Source organism: Patagioenas fasciata, chromosome 1 (assembly GCF_037038585.1).
Source record: "Patagioenas fasciata isolate bPatFas1 chromosome 1, bPatFas1.hap1, whole genome shotgun sequence".
Lineage (NCBI taxonomy): Eukaryota > Metazoa > Chordata > Aves > Columbiformes > Columbidae > Patagioenas > Patagioenas fasciata.
Genome location: NC_092520.1, coordinates 151415297 through 151431995, shown reverse-complemented (window position 1 = coordinate 151431995; position 16699 = coordinate 151415297). Strand labels below are relative to the sequence as shown.

General features: G+C 40.5%; 1 protein-coding gene across 1 annotated transcript; it reads left to right on the top strand.

Annotated features, from left to right (window-relative positions):
* Positions 1 to 2242: 2242 nt before the first annotated feature.
* ATP6V1E1 (ATPase H+ transporting V1 subunit E1) lies at positions 2243 to 14534 on the top strand. Its single transcript, XM_065862699.2, has 9 exons — positions 2243 to 2400; positions 6395 to 6460; positions 7986 to 8095; positions 8548 to 8614; positions 10435 to 10524; positions 11838 to 11906; positions 12305 to 12399; positions 13240 to 13327; positions 13922 to 14534. The coding sequence occupies exons 1-9, from the start codon at positions 2368 to 2370 to the stop codon at positions 13982 to 13984; spliced, it is 681 nt and encodes a 226-aa protein (XP_065718771.1). The 5' UTR covers positions 2243 to 2367; the 3' UTR covers positions 13985 to 14534.
* Positions 14535 to 16699: the final 2165 nt, after the last annotated feature.

Below are 16699 nucleotides of genomic sequence, written 5' to 3'. Positions count from 1 at the left end.
GTGTCGCGCGTCACGGGCCCGCTCCGCAGGGCGGGGCCTGGCGGGACGGTCTCTCTTTCCACGTGACTTCCCGAGGGGGCGGAAAGAGGCGCGGCCAGCACTTCCGCATAGGTAGCCGCTATGGAGGCGGGAGCGAGAGCCGGCGGGGAAAGCTCATCTCGTGGGGTGGGAACCGGCCCCAACGGATTTCCCGCGCTCAGAGGCACACATAGAAAAGGGAGATGCAACCAGAGAATTAGCGCGTGTAAATCTCCTCGCGTTTTCCTCACGGGTTTTGAGGAAAATTAACGGCTGGTAGTTGGTTTCCGCGGCCCTGACCCGCCTCGCACGCTTAGAGGTGTCGGTGAAGTCGGTCAGAGCCTCGCACAAAGCCGCCCGTAAGGCTGGGGGAGCGGTCACAGAGCTCCCGGGCTGGAGGATAAAAAGAGCGTGTAAATAAAGTTCCGATTGTTTTAATATCATTTAGATTCTGACTGAAATAATAGTAAGGTGTTCTCAGGCTCCAAACTAACCAGTTTACTCCCTGCTTTGTAACATAATTACAATGTATGCATTAAAAAAGGGCATACGAGTGCTTATAATGAGCTTTTTCACACTGAAAAAAGGGGTACCATAAAAATTACAGAAATAATAGCCCAGGAAGAACCACAGATCTGACAAAATACCACATTTCACACAGATTTATAAGGAACAGTTCTATTTTTTTCCAGCAAATGTACCTGCAGAATGGGAATAGAAGCTTCCTGCCAGCTAGAATAAACAAATGCTATTATAGGTTATGGAGGTTGCTTTGAATTTTGCCATGAACAGTGGAAGCAGTAACACAGCTCCTGAAGAATCAGCACATCACTTCAAAATGCTCCTGAACATTTCTGCATCACAAGTTGGCGGAAGGTAACAGTAATAATAATGCGGCTTTAGATCCCCACCGTGTATTCCTACAGTGAAATGCTGGTGCCAGAACTGTACAGCCAAGCTGAGGGGCCCATCCCAAGACCTCGCCCAGACAGCCTGACCTCTTCCTGCCCTCTGCCACCTCTTTCCCACCTCCTTCCGCTTTTCTCTTCCCACTCCTTAACTCTACCACCTTCCCCACATCCCCAGGTGCAAGTAAAAAAGCCAGTTTCATCTCATCAGTCCAAAGTTGGAAAAGACGGTGAGATCTTATAAACAGCATTTCACAGCTTTATACAGCTGACAGCTGAAAGTGGCCTTGGGGTATCAAAGCTTCCTACAATATGGAAGCCCAAAGTGTTACCCAAAGAAATCCACTTTAGGGCTGATACTGAAAAGTTGGCAAAAAGACTCTTTAATGCTGTTTTGAAAGTGTTAAGAAGCAGGCACTTTTATTGCAGCACATTGGATGCTCAGAGGATCATTCCTCTAATCAAGCATGCGCACGATTTGCACTTCTTGGTACTTATTACATACACCTCTTGCATATTCATTTCTTATTAGCACTTAGTTAATGCATTAAACATACAATGTATATATAACCCCACCCTTTGCCAGATATCCATCTTTGATATTCTAGAGTCTTCCTCAGGGGTCTCCAGTAGCCCCTGGTGTCCTCACAGCCTGGTACCTGCTCCTCCCACCCGGCGTTGGCTTCTTGAGCTCATTTCTTGATTGTGCATATTGTCATTTTGTGCTGCTACTAAGCAAAAGTCATGTAGTTCTTTCTTCATTTAATGAAACATTCGACTTTCACAGCTTGCAAGCCAAGGACGTTCTGCTTTGCCTGATGTCCAGTCTCTATAAAGCTCTTGTTTCTCTGTTAGGTTCCTGTTACATTATGCCTCAGGGTTTCTAAAAGATTTTTGCTCCTCTTATCAAGGCCTTACAAGCAAATTTCTCTCCATGTTTAATTTCTCACTGTTGCGAGCTGACCACATTACAGGGTTTCTTGGAAGCAGCTCAGCTCTTTTTGAACCCGAACACAGCATTCTCAGGAAAACCTTTAGAAACACTACGTGCAGGGAACGCGTTACTTCACCTCCTGCACGCAGCGCCGCTGAGTTCTAACGCCCGAGCCTCTCGCCCCGCGGAGAGCTGGGCCGCCCCAGCTGCCGGGCTCGGCTTCAGAGGCAGCTGCCGCCTGTGTCGCCTCCTCCCGTCGCAAAGGGGGCAAAGGACAAGACGCGGGTCCGACCGGAAGGTGGCAGTCTGCCGCGCACAAAAACCCACCCCATGACGCCAGCCAGAGCTCAAGCTTCTATTGGGTCGGAGGAGCGGGTGGGCGGGGCGACGTGACACAGCGGCCGCGGGACCAGCTGTGACCCGAACCGGATTTGATTCCACTCGCGGTTCCCCAGCGGCCCTAACTGCTTTCCCTCGAGCCTCACCGCCGCCGCCAACGCCGCCGCCATGGCGCTCAGCGATGCCGACGTCCAGAAGCAGGTATGGCCGCGGGTCCCAGCCCGAACGCCAGCATGCGGGCAGCGCGGCGGCCGTGGGGTCGCTGCAGGGTCTGCCTCCTCCGCAGTGCCCCCGGCCCAGCCGAGAGCTGACAAGGACGGGCTCAGCTTGCGGAGAGACAACGAGGGCTTGCCTAGGCTGGGCCGGGGCGGCGGAGGTAGCTTCCAGGCAGCTTCTTTGCCCTGAAGCCGTGCTAGGCTGCGGGAAGACATTATTGCAGTCTTTCAGCACTTAAAAGGGGCCTATAAGAAAGATGGGGACAGACTTTTTATCAGGGCCTGTTGCAATAGGACGAGGGGTGATGATTTTAAACTAAAGGAGGGGAGAGTCAGGCTGGACATGAGGAACAAATATTTAACAATGAGGGTGGTGAAACCCTGGCCCAGGTTGCCCAGAGAGGTGGTAGATGCCCTGTCGCTGGAGACATTCAAGGCTGGGCTGGACGGGGCTCTGAACAACCAGATCCAGTTGAAGATGTCACTGCTCATGGCAAGGGGTTGGACTGGATGACCTTTGAATGTCTCTTCCAACCCAAACTGTTCTGTGCTTCTAGGTGTGGGGTTCAGGTGTGCCTGAGCTGAAGGGCCATCTGTCTGGTAAAATGTGAGGGATAGCAACAGCTCTGAACCCTGCAACAGCAGAAGTGGCTGCAGCTGATTCACGTTGTAGTTGTGGAATAGGAACTGCTGCTCTGTGGGTGGAACAGTCGTGCACTCCTGCGAAAGCAAGGGTTGGTGAAATGGAAAGGTCTTCTCTGGGAATCTTAGTGAGAAAGAGAAGTCTCTGAAGAAAGAGAATTTTTACCTGCTGCAATTGATTTGCCACCCATTTGGAAACTTTGTTGAAGCACTTTGATGACGTATTATGCCAGATTATAATGAAAGGGATCATGAGTAGCCTTTATGCTATTTAGAGTGTTTAATTGCACTTTGAAGCAGATAAATACAGCACCCCAGATAAGCAGTGTCTTTTTAGATGTCTCTCTCTAAGAACTTTCTGTTTCTTTTTTCTTATAGCTATACTACATCAAATTAGCTGTAACTTAGTGTTTGGGTAGGCTGTTCAGCATTCTCAAATGACTTTTTCATTTTTATATCCTAAGCAGAATAGCGCAACCTGGGCTTTGCTTGCAATGGAAACTTACAGCCCTGAAGTCTGACTGTGGGCACTTCCTCCAGAGGCAGGACACTTTGTCCTTATTGACAGTAAACACTGCCCTTGCCTAAAAAAGCTGCTTTGAGCTGGGTTGAAAATGGCATGCCATACTAAAGACTGCATGGATCCAGTTAGCACTGGTCCGTGGAGTTTTCTGCAGGTGATGAGCAGATCAGCCAAGTTTGCTTTGTCCTCTGCATCATAAGTGCTTCGTGTCTCAGTATCTCATTCAGTAAACATAGTCTCTTGGCAAGGAAGCATCACATTGAAAGTAAAATCATTGGGTTGCCTTTCTCCAAAAGGGGAATTGTAACAATACATTGTTGCCATTTATCTGCAAAGCTTGTTTGTTTTTTCTGCCTCTTCCATGAAGATAATAAAAATGAAGACGACATTGGGGTGTCCTTGCTCAGCCACCATGGGCCCAAACTTCAAAGGATCTGTTCAGGATCTGTTGATAGAGTGAGCATGTAATGCTAATAGCATTTCACATCCTGTCATTGTTTTACACTCCTGAGCCAAGGGTGATCCTGTTAACTGGAAAAGAGAATGCTGTTGATGGCATGACAGTTCTGAATGTGTGTAAATCTAGTATGGACTTGCCAACTGGTCCTCTGGACTCTTAACTACTTGCCATGGTGCTTTCAATAATTTTAACTTTGAAAATAATCTCTAATTAAGAACTTTTCCCATTGATAGACTTGATAGCTTTATTTTATCGAAGGTGTCAAATAGATTGTTCCACCTAATCTGGCTAGTCACTTCTAGCCAAATACAGTCTAACATCTAGAACTTCCCATGGAAAGGATAATCACATTACTACTGCTGGGAAAACCCCTCCTTTTCTACAGGAAATACCATAATCCTAAAGTTATTAATTTAATTTAAAATTAATCTCTCATTTAAAATGCATATTTTTGTCAGTGTTATTAAAACTAATCCTGTTTATAGATGTCAAAGTCTCACTTAGAATCTCTTTACGTTGATATGAAAAGTAGAAAGATATTTCGATACAACAGATTTTTAAGGAAATAGTGCTATTGAGTCTTATCAGACACGGGGAAATGGTTGCCATATTAGCTTGCGTCCATCTTATTCCTCCTCATTATGCAGAGGATGTTTCTTGAACAGCCGGAACTGTTCAAGATGCTTTTCCAAAATTCAGAAACCAAACCAAATTGGAGGAAATGACTCAGTAATGTAAGGGTTACTACTGCTATATAGAAGTTCTTAGTCTTCTTCACCAATAGGCCAGTTAGCAACATAATTTCCTTATTTTATACGCCTCTCTTGTCCTTTCTGAAATGCAGGTAGATCTAAAGCTTGATTTTACCACTCATCTAATTAGGTGGGCAGGGCAGAAAACTGATGCTGTAGGTGGGTATGCACTTGGAAGTATCGCAAACTGGAATTAAATATATATAACTGGATTTAAAATAAAAATTGCTCATTTGATTTTTGAGGATGTAGGTATTATTGTTCACTTCTTCCACTGCACATGCTTAAAATCTTCCACTTGTCTGTTTACTTCTGGTTTTTCATCTGTATGGGCAGCGTGCTGTTTTGCATGTTGGCTCAGGTTTTACATTGGCACCTTTCTTCTCCCTTGAAAATCTTTCATTTTAACATGAGATTATATAAATAGAATCTTTCATGCAAGTTTATTCAGAACAAAATGTGCAAAATGTGTCTCGTCACTGAATGCAAACAAAAAGTCGGTTTTTATGGTCCATCCCATTTGTCCTTGGAAACGGCTATACCTGTTCAAAATTGCAGTATGATCGGGCCTGAGTCCTTACAGTCTGCCCCAAATGTGACTAAACTTAGGCCTGGTCACAGAGAGGCATATGGTAAACAAGCAGGACTCAGTATAATTGTTTTCCTTGTTGGACCTGTGCTTTATAGTGTCTTGAGGTGGTTTCAAAAAGGTTCTTCAATTAGAATATATTAGTGCGTGCCAGGCGCTAAAGCAGCATGTGCTATACTTGATGTGGTCTTGATCAACTAGCACTGCTGTCTCTGTTTTCTTCCCCAGCTCCTCCAAACTAACAGGCAACTACTTTTTAAAGTCACTTTGAGCTGAACATATAGCAGCATTTTTTAATAACCTTGTAAGTCTCTACAGAATTTATTACATTTTTTTTTCAAGAAAGATTTCTCCGATGTGTAAAGGGACTTCTGGTTGCACAGATCTGACCAGAGTCGCCAGTAGCCCTTTGCTTCATTTCACCAGCCTAGTGTGGAAGGCCCAATTTCATTCAAATGCCATCTGTGCCTGAGCATAGAGCAGGGACTCTATGTTAATCTTTTGTGTTTCATGTAGATGTCATAACAAACAGACTACTTCAGTTTTACTGTGTGAAGATTGTTTTGTTGGATTTTTTTTTACTGATCTCGGGGGGGCGAGGGGGGCAAGTTGTTCTCACTAGTGAAGAATGAAAATACCCAACCTCACATTTATACAAATTTACTTTTGGGTTGTGGTGTTGTTTTTGTTGGTTGGTTGGTTGTTGTTTGGAGTTTGGTTGGATTTGGTTTCTTGTTTTGATTTTGTGTCATTGCGTATCTAAAATGCATTCTTCTAATGACAACCATGAAGCAGCACTATATGGAAATATTGGAAAAAAAAAATGTAATCTGTGTTAAGCTGAACTGACTCTTTGACCTGTATATCCAATTTAATGTCCTTGAAAAGCAACACTATAAGAATTATTAAGTGGATATGGAGGGGCCTACTGTACAAATGAGGAATATATACATACTTCCTCTCATCAAAGTCCTTTCTAATAGAAAATACTTCTTTTTCCCTCTTTTGTTACAGATCAAGCATATGATGGCTTTCATTGAGCAGGAAGCCAATGAAAAGGCTGAAGAAATAGATGCAAAGGTAAAAATGGAAGTACAATGTCAGTAACTGTAGAAGAAAAACTGCATCTGCCATCCTGTTTTGATAGTTGCAGTCGGAGCAGTCCTAGAAAACTTTTGTAAGCTACAGCTTACTTCACTTTTAGTTATTACATAGCAAAAGATTATGCTACCAGATAAAGTTAACATTTGTTAGCTTTTGACAAATGAAAACAAATCAGCTATTTTTTGGTCAAAGTTTTCTTAGTGATTCTTAAATATAAATTTATTCATATGCAAGTTCACTCATTTTTTTTAGGCAATCAGTAGAGCTGAGTGGTAATGTGAATAGACTGGATTAAGTGAACACCTTTGCCCACATAACTTGACATCACTGAAGACTGAAAGAGTTCTCTGTATAATTATGAATTCTGCTAAAGTTTATCATAATGAGCCATTACCAGAAGGTTTAATTTTAATTTTTGCTTGACTTCCGTAGCATGTCAGGCAGAAAAATAACTAGTAAATGAAAGCATTCATGCTAGTAATTTTGCACAAGTGTTCATATGTTTTCCAAAATTATAAAAGATGATAGTTAAACTAGTTGAATTCTATTGATGAAAGTTTGGAAGCAGGTTCATAACTGTACCTAAAACTGTGTAACCACCTGTAGACTCAATTCCAGAAGTGATTTAGTAGATATCCTGGAGAACTAAAACATAAATTTATATTTAAGGCATGCGTTGAATTACTTATAGGATTCTTCACTTAGGTTAAGCCACAAGAGACTGAGTTTAATATTAACCTGGTGAGAGAGGATAAGTGTTTACTAAAGAAAGTTTAATGGTGCCTTACAACCCTAACAATCTGCATTACACCAATACCAAAATATCTTGTTGGTATTGGACTCAGCATATGTATTATTATTTATATTTAATCTTCCTTAAACATTTAGATCTACGCAAATACTTAATCAATACTAAAGCAGGTAATTCTGATGATTTGCAAACAGAAGTCAGAAGTTGAGATTGGATTCTGAGGTATAAATAGGGAAATTTGCCATGTGTTTTCACATGCTGTCTGGCCAGCCTTTGTAAAAGAAGTAATAGCTATACTGTCACTCGTTGTGTATGAATTGCTTAAAGTAAGGAAGTTTGTGGACAAGAAAGGCTGGGTAGCTTGGTTTAGGTACAAGCTCTCGTAGTCAGAAAGGAGACCAATTCCACAAAAACAAATCAGAACTGAAGTTTAGGTAAAATAAGTTTTGTTTAACAGTTTATAATATATAAATGTATTTATTTTCTGCCTGAAGAATAAATACTGCAAGGAAACATGCCCCTCAATTGATAAAATAAACTGTATCTTAGCAAGTTTTTAATTCAGCAGAACACCTGGAACTCCCTTTGACTTGAGTATTGGTTGAAGTGTTTTGTTTAAATGGAGCCATAAATTGTATCATCCTAGCTTATCTGTGAATGTGCTCTGAAAGCATGGCTATTTCATTTTGATTCTGCTTTTTTCAGCCCATGAAATCAAGTTCCACTTCAGTTATTTAATTTTTACTATAGGCAGAAGAAGAATTCAACATTGAGAAGGGTCGCCTTGTTCAGACACAGAGGCTGAAAATAATGGAGTATTATGAAAAGAAGGAGAAACAAATTGAACAACAAAAGAAAATGTAAGTTGCTTAGGTTAGACAGCTGACGGCAGAGTCTGAGCTCTCATTTTATATAAAACTCTTTTCCCTGGCAAATTGTAGCCAATATATTTAGTTTATTTTGAATTTTTAGTTTTTCCTGGAGAGAAGTTATCAAACATGATCTACGATAGTATTACTGTTAGTAAGTCTGGTGAAAGAAGCTTTTGTATTTCTTTATGTAGTTAACATCTAGAACTCTCCCCTGGTCTGTTACTCTGGGACAAAGATCATGTCAGATTTAGTTTTGGTAGGTCTTTACTGCAGCACTGTAATAATCTGTGCAAGTTCAGAAACAGATTCAAACAGGTGAGCAGGCTTTGTTATTAAACATTGTAGTATTGTTATCTTTAAATGTAAAGTATATAGTTAAATGTTGCAGTTTGTCTGTCGAAGTCTGGTGAATTGATTCAACTTTATCATGCAACTTGCAGTCAGATGTCCAACTTGATGAATCAAGCAAGACTGAAGGTCCTCAAGGCAAGGGATGACCTTATTGCAGTGAGTATCTCTGTAGTAAAGACACAGGTTCTATTTCTACCATCTGTTAGGAAATGTTCCCAAACATTCTCTAAAGAAAAATATGGTTTGTGATTGAGTGACATTTGTGTCAACATACAAAAATGGCTTTCCCAGCTGCTCGGAGAAGTCATTAAGGGTTTAGTCCAGCTTCGCTAATCTGCTTTAGCCTATTTTCACTGTTTTTATTACCTTCTCTTTTAGGGAAATACAGTTCTCTGCCAGGAGCATTGCAGGCAGCGTTCCATCTATCATTTGGACAATAGCTTATTTCTTTAAAGAGCAGGAACTGTCTCTTGCATGGTTGGTAGAACTTTGAAGTTCTGTTTGCCTGAAGCAACATTTATGCATTAAAGCTGGCATGGCTTAAGCAAGTAGACTTAAAATACCACTCACTTTGTTTTTCTGTCTCCTTTAGTGGCCCCTAGTATATGAAAAGGTTTACTTATTCTAGTAGGTGAGCAATCTGTGTATTGACATGTAGGGTGACTGATCATTTATTAGAGCAGGCTATGTTTAGTCTTAGTTCAGGCTTACACTACATGTCATGTACAATACACATAGTATTCTTGTTCTGCTCATTATACAGCTTGCAGGTTTCCATCTCTCACCTGGTCTCAGAAACAGTTTGATTGTGCATATTCTACTAGATGGTGCTATTGAGCTATTGGAAAGGCTGTGATACCTGCAGAGACCAAAAATAAAAAAATTGGGTAATGTAGCTCAAGTTGATGCTACCATGAAAAAGGGGAGTTAGTGGAAGGAAATCACCATTTTTTTTATTCTTTAAACCTAGTTTCAAACTTAAGATTGTATTCACAGAGAGGAGGAGGGTGGGTAGCTAAAGATCTCTGTTGTGATAGTCCGTGGTGGGTAATCTCTTCCTCATTTGTCAGCTGACTCACCCTCATGATTCTGAGTAATGCATAACACTCTTCCTCATTTTAAAATATTTGAAAACTCACATGCTGCTAGCTTGCTCTTCCTTTATCAGATCTTTGGCCTCTTTGATGAACACGAGGGATGAGCAGTTTCAGAAATGCTGTTACTCTAGGGTGCACAGTATAACTAGGTTTGACCATGATGTCAGATTGTGATAGTCTCATATCCTAGTACTGATTGTGTTAACATGCATTCTTCTTTTAAACACTATGAGGCACAACAGTAAAGAGAGGCTTATACCAAATCATGCAGTTTATTTATCTGAAGTAATTATGATGTTTCAGTTCTAGGAGCTGTGTTTGAATTGACTCAAAATTTCTTAAAAATGCAGTATCATCTAATACTGATTTGCTGCATGAAGATACTGTAAACCAGCTACTTGAAAATAAAAATAAGCTTTCACTTTAAAATTTTGACTTGCATTTACTTACAATTAACTAACCTCTGTACTGTTTGATAACAAGATAGATGAGGTTTCTTTGCTCCACCACAAAGCTGAAAAAATGAGTTATTTGGACAAGTTTATTAGTTTACATTAGGCAATGATTTACAAAATATTTTAGTTTTTCTGAATTAAAATTTAAAATGCTATTCTTTTACTACTGAAGTCATCCTTTTTCTTGAAAAAGGAATTACTGTCAGGTTATAATGGGTTCAGATCAGGGCAGGGAGAAGGGAACTCTTTGCAAAGGATATTGTGCCATGCACAGAGATGGTCTAGCTTGGATGAACACCAGCTGGAGTGTACGTTTACGTGTTGGCAGGGTGTGATAGCTGTAAGAGGAGTACAGAAAGTTGGTAGGCATGAAACCAAATAGCAAACAGATGGGCTCTACTGATCTGATTTCTTCTGAACGTAGGATTTGCTGAATGAGGCCAAGCAGAGACTTGCCAAGGTGGTGAAGGATAGTGCCACGTACCAGACACTGCTGGATGGACTAGTTTTACAGGTAAATATTTAAATTGTAATAAATAGGTGATTGCAGTCATATCCTCCTAGGTATCTTTCTTCAAAAATAATCCACTGGAAATTCCAAGTTTCATTGGAGCCTTGATCAAATGTTGCTGGATGATCTTTGAGTTATAATTTCTGCCGTACATTTCAATCTTGGATTCTGAACGGATAAGGTTGCAGCTTATTTTGAGGTGCAAAACCTAGTATACCAGGGAGTAGTTCCATTATAAGAATAGTTGCAGGTGCTCACACATACATTGTAACGCATATTTTAGGATGCACAATTTAAGCTTGTGTAGTAATTGGATCAAATGCACATTTATCAAAAGCTATTTCTCCAGACCTAGAAGTCAATAATTACCCGGGTTGGTTTTTTTTTTGGCATTTGAGACTTACATCCTGGCTTTGACACGTTTACTGAAGCACGTCGTGAGTCTGTGACAGACATATGAAATGGAAATCAAAGCTTTGGTTACTGTGAGTACCATCCTCTAGCCCCAGAAATTATCTGCCGAAACTCCAATGAGCATTGCCCAGGGTCAGTGGTGTGGCCACTGGTGCCACCTTCTGGTACGAACTGGTCCTGTCACTATAAACTCGCAGAAGCCGGCCACAAGCTCTCCTGTCCGCAGTCTGATGGCAGAGTTTTCTGAACAGCGTTTTCTACCAGCTTGTGCTTCCAATTCAGTGTTGTTTCCTTGTCACATCTAGGCTTGGTATTGCTGTACATCAAACAAACCTGTCTCACTCTCACAAGCTGGCCACATCTGCCTTGGCATATTAGGTTTGATCCAGTGAGGGATCTGTAGTCATCAGTACTCACAGTTGGACTAGATGATCATTGTAGGTCCCTTCCAACTGGAATTAAACTTGTTCTGGTCTCGTGTGTTACTACAGGAAGTGCAACACAGGAATTATTAAAACAGGCACCTGAAACTGCTGCATAGGAGAATGGCAGCTTGACTGCATGCTCAGTCGACTCAGACAGCCATGATTCTTATGCATACATGTGCACTGTCTCAGCAGCTCAATCCTATGATACATACGTTTAGTTGCACTTGAGTTCCAAACTTGAAGCTAACAAAGAAACGCATAATCCATAGTTGTAGGTTCTTTCCCAGATATTGGTGCTGTCCTCTCAGAATGTCTGTATGAGGTGAACTTGTGAGCGAAGAACAGAGTAAAAGAGGCTAATATTGTCAGGTTTTGATTTTCAAATCGATCTGCTCCTTTACTTTCTTGCGGTTAAATAATTCTAAGACAATTAAAATGCTGACTTTCTGATACTGTAATGTTTGTCTTGTGCAGGGATTCTACCAGCTACTGGAGCCCAGAATAGTTGTTCGGTGCAGGAAACAGGATCTCCATATGGTTCAGGTAAGACACTTAAAACACTTTGACAGTGTCCTGCTTACAAAAGCTGGGACCTGACTGCAAATATCTGCTGCTCAGTACCCATCTTTGTGACATGAAAACAAATTTTTCTTCCTGCACTTCTGCTGCAGATACAATGCAAGAGAACATGTATACTTTTCAAGTTGGGGATCATTTGCTTGCTTGGATATTACCTAGAAAACTAGACATTGCTATAGCATTAAGAGAGATAATTGGTTTTGGCTCAAAAGCCATACTGAAATACATTAACTAAATTTAAAAAAAAAAAAAAAAAGATACCTCAATCCCTTCATTTTATTACTACAAATGATTAAGTTGCCAAACCCAAGTGACGTGCTAGCATTTGTCAATGCTAATTGGAAGTTTATCTTATATCCTAGACTGCTGTACAGAAGAGCATTCCCATCTACAAAAATGCCACAAAAAGGGATGTGGATGTTCACATTGACCAAGACAACTTCCTGCCAGAGGATATGTAAGGAAAATGGGAGTCTTTTATACAGAGCACTAACTTAATACAACTTTTCAAGCCATGGCTCCTACTAGAACAGTCTCAGAAAATTACATGTGGAGTAAGACACAGTGTGTCTGCTGCTGTTCTAGTGGTATTTGGCACTTTTTGGTATTAATCAAGCACAGACCCTGCAGCATCCTCCGAACAAGCACCATCTCGGTCAAAAATGTCAAAAGTTTTGTGCAGCCTCCAGCCTGATTCACAGTACTAAAGTCGAGAATAACCGTAGATGGAAACTTAACTAACTATTGGTATTTTAAAGAGAGAGAATATGGATGTAGCCGTGCTTTCTCATTCAAGATGAAGCAAATTGAGTCATAAGGTGCCGCAGGATGATCACTTGATGGGGTTTGTGTCTCCTGTGTTTGCAGGGCTCTATTTCCATGTAGTATGATAAAAAACATGGCACAAAACTGTATATTTTGATAGTCCATGATCTTCATGTATGAGCCAGCCAACAACACTCTTCCTCACTTACTAAAACCTGAAAACTGTCTATTACACAGCATCTGAAGCTGGTTTGAAGTGACAAATTCCATAGCTCCACTTGCATTTAGATTGTGCTAATGAGGACCCTCGTATGTAGCTGTGGTCTCTGGTAGCTTCAAAGATGCTTAGCACTTCTGCTTCACTGGATCACTTTGTGCTGATTCCTATTAAGACATCATTATTTAAAAAAAAATAAAAGTCTTATCTATGATTCTGACTTGCCTATAAGTGTTGGTTTGGGGTAATCTTTCTGCCGCGTTTTAACTTTGAGATGTACCATGGATTTCACTGATTATCTTTTCCCCTTTCTAGTGCTGGAGGTGTTGAAATCTACAACAGTGATGGTAAAATTAAGGTTTCTAATACTCTGGAAAGTCGGCTGGACCTTGTAGCCCAGCAGGTGAGTTTCTGTAACAGCCACAGGCAACAAGACATAATTAAATAGTTTTGCCTTTGAAGTCCTAGTGTTTCCAAAGTGTTAATTGTCACAATAGCGTGTGAGATTAGATTTCAATGTGCATGACTAGTAATAAGTTATTTTTGAATGGAAAGAAGCAAGTTACCTACTATGTGTGCTTCCCTACAACAAACATGGCTTTTCCCAGAATGATGACTTTTGAATTAAGCATGAGCATAAAACTCTAGAAATTATGATGCTGACAGAGTTATGACTATACTGCAGTCAAATGTTGAAATGCTGAGGCTAACTTGAATTACTGAAGCTAGCTTGAGTACTGGAAACTTTGGCTGAGACTTCTTATACCCTAGTGGAAATAACTAACTTTGGCATCTGTTTCTCATGCTGCAGTATAGGCAATCCTTTAAATCTACAGAGTAGCTGGCAATGTGTGATCAAGTAAAGGCTGCAGAAAACTCAAACGAATTGACTTCTTAATTTTGAAGCCTAGCCCAGCTATCACACAGCACCTGTGATGAAGAATGTCCAACAATTGTAGTGCCCATTGCATATAACTGGTGTACTCTTTTTCAACAGATGATGCCAGAAATCAGAGTGGCTCTCTTTGGTGCTAATGCCAACAGGAAGTTCTTGGACTAAACCCCTATGAGAGAAGGTGGGATCTGTTCCACTTGCCATACTGAAGGGGATGCAAAAGCATCTGCTAATCTGAAATCTTGAAATATAACATTACCTTGTCATCCAATATCTGCTTTTTGGTGGAATAATTTTGCATACCTGCTGTGCTTAGCCTCTCTGCTTGTGGTTAGAATGTGTTGATTAAAGGATGTGAAGACATACATATTCATCCAGCAGTAACACTAGAAAATTGAGGCGTTTGGGCTCTTGGCTTTCCTTGTACTGTTGTGACTCTATAAAGACAAGTGGTCTGTTTAGGGTCACTCTCTTTGCTTTGGCCGCATCTCTTTCAAGTTGTCGAATCAGTGCAGTAAATTACTATGCTGCCGATGGGAAATCCCTTTTCAGTTAAGGTCTTCAGTGTTATAGAGGGCATGCATTCCTTCCCAGGGTTAGCAGTTTAATCCATGTTACTTGGTCAGGCTTTTTTCTGTTCTGTATATGTGATTTAAAAAAAAGCCTGAGCCTGTAAAACTTTATTTATTAAAATAAAAATGTGTGTGTGTATGGAGTTCTTTGTAGCTTCTGCCTGGGGGGTTGGCAGCAACCTTTGTAAAGTGGGTTTGTGTGTATAAGGACTCTATGTAGTGACTGTTCTGTGAAGCTAGAATTCAAGTGCCTGGAGTACTGTCAAGCTATTTGCTTGAGTAATGTTGGATTGTAGGCAAGCCTTTTGAATAGGACACTGGGATGAGCTTCATGCTTCCTAAAAAATGGGTCAGTAGTTTTGCTCCCTCAATACTCTCACAAAAGAGAACTGGAGTAACACAACTGTGTATTTACTTAGATATGACAAAAAAAATCCATTTCCAGTTACATGTTTATTGCCTCTTTGTGGGAGATCCAAACCATATTCCTGTAGTAGCTGTGTTTCAGGATTTAAGGAACAACAGCTGACTCTGTTGTTAGTAACTATTAAATTAAATAACAGATTAAGTAATGAATATAGTTACATTACTGTTAAGTTTCACTAACACGTCTCAGTTGCCTCTGCAGTGATGACTAGTATTGTCTCCACGTTCTGTGGTATAGGACAGAAAAATTCTTTCCATACTACAAGCCTTTACCAGAATACTGACTGTTCAGCTGGTGCTTGATTCTGCAACTTGTTTCACAGAAATAAGAAACTCCTCCAATGAATTATTGCTAGAATATATTTTGAAATAATCTTCTCTAAATATTGCAGTGATTCAGGAATGGAAGGAATTTTACATTGTGCCATGAAAAATACTTGCCAAGCTGCAGCAACACTGTTTTATGCAGTGTTTTTAACCTGAGGCCCTTTCTTCTCCAGCTGAGGTGCATGCCCTGGTCTAAAGTAAAGACTCTAAATGCTAGATGAGCATTTCACTGCCTCGTTTCTCTAAAATGGAGATTGACTGCTAAGAAAATCCTGAATCCAAACTTATTTAATCTTCTGATTTCCTCTTGCAAAATAAGAATCTTTAGCAAGGTTGTTTGTTTGTTTTACTGCTCCTTGCTGTTGCATTTAGGTAGTAGTTCTTATTTTCCACGTAGATGACCTATGGTATTTGTGCTTTTAGTGCTTAGCTTTTTCACATGTGGTTCTGTGACTGGGCAATAAATATATCTGGACTGAAGTCCTACACTTTTGAGGTTTCTGGATCACTTTTACAGCTTTAATCTTTGCAACTGTCAGTGATCAAGCTTCCTGACAAGCACTGGGCTCTGGTTTTGTGACACACCTGTAGTGAAGGGAAAGCCTTTGCACATGCATGCCTAACTGTGCTGTTTCTTTGTTCAAATAGTAATTTTTTGGAACAGATTTATTTTGGTTCTTTCTGATGCTTTCATCCAGCTCATCAGTAGGCTCTCTGCCAGTGGTTTGGAAATGCAGTTGAACGTAATTGGGCCCTTATTTTCTGTACAGCTGAGGCTAGGAACAGAAACTCTGAATGTTGAAACAGTGTAGCATGTGGAAATAAAATACTGAGGGGGTGAGACTGGAGTTTACCAGTCTTTGGTATGTGACATGCACTATGAATGTGCTCCAGTGCTCCATGAAAAGACTTCAAACAGATCATAAGATGATCTCTAAAGAAGTGAATGGCCATCATTGGACCATCATTATTCGAAGTGTAGCTTTTATGTTATCATAATGCTATTGCTTCCCTTGGAAGACTGACAAAGGCAACAGTGTAGTGCATATAGATGAAGTCACAGGCAGAATAAGCTAAAGGTTGGGACACAGAGACAAGTTGCTCTGTTGTACATCATTCTGCAGTGATCGGCTGTATTATAACGCTATCTTCAGGTAGGTTTTATTCAGTGAAAAAAATTGCATTTGAAGTTATCAAACCATTCTCTGATACCAATAACATAAACGTGCTCGGCTGTGACAAAAAGGGATTCTTTGTACAGGGTCTGGTGGTCTGTTGCTTGCGTGAAGGTAGCAAGACCTTCACAAATCCAGATCTTGTATATCTTGAAAAGCAAAAAAACCCAACTCTCTGACTGTGGACCCCATAGCAGAAGATATTGAAGTTGGTTTTTACTATTTCCTTTCCTCCGTTAGTTTTTATCTTCCTATGCAAAAAAGAGAAAGAAATAAGTACTGTTATAATTGTATACAAAAATTAATTACGTCAAGAATGTTTTTACTGTTAGCCAGTCACTTTGGGCTGCAGTGACTCACAGCAGGTCCTCAAGAAACGG

Coding starts and splice junctions, on each gene's coding strand:
- ATP6V1E1 (XM_065862699.2), top strand. CDS start 2,368: ATGGCGCTCAGCGATGCCGACGTCCAGAAGCAG. Junction 6,461..7,985: donor CTGAAGAAATAGATGCAAAG/GTAAAAATGGAA, acceptor TTTTTACTATAG/GCAGAAGAAGAATTCAACAT. Junction 10,525..11,837: donor TGGATGGACTAGTTTTACAG/GTAAATATTTAA, acceptor TGTCTTGTGCAG/GGATTCTACCAGCTACTGGA.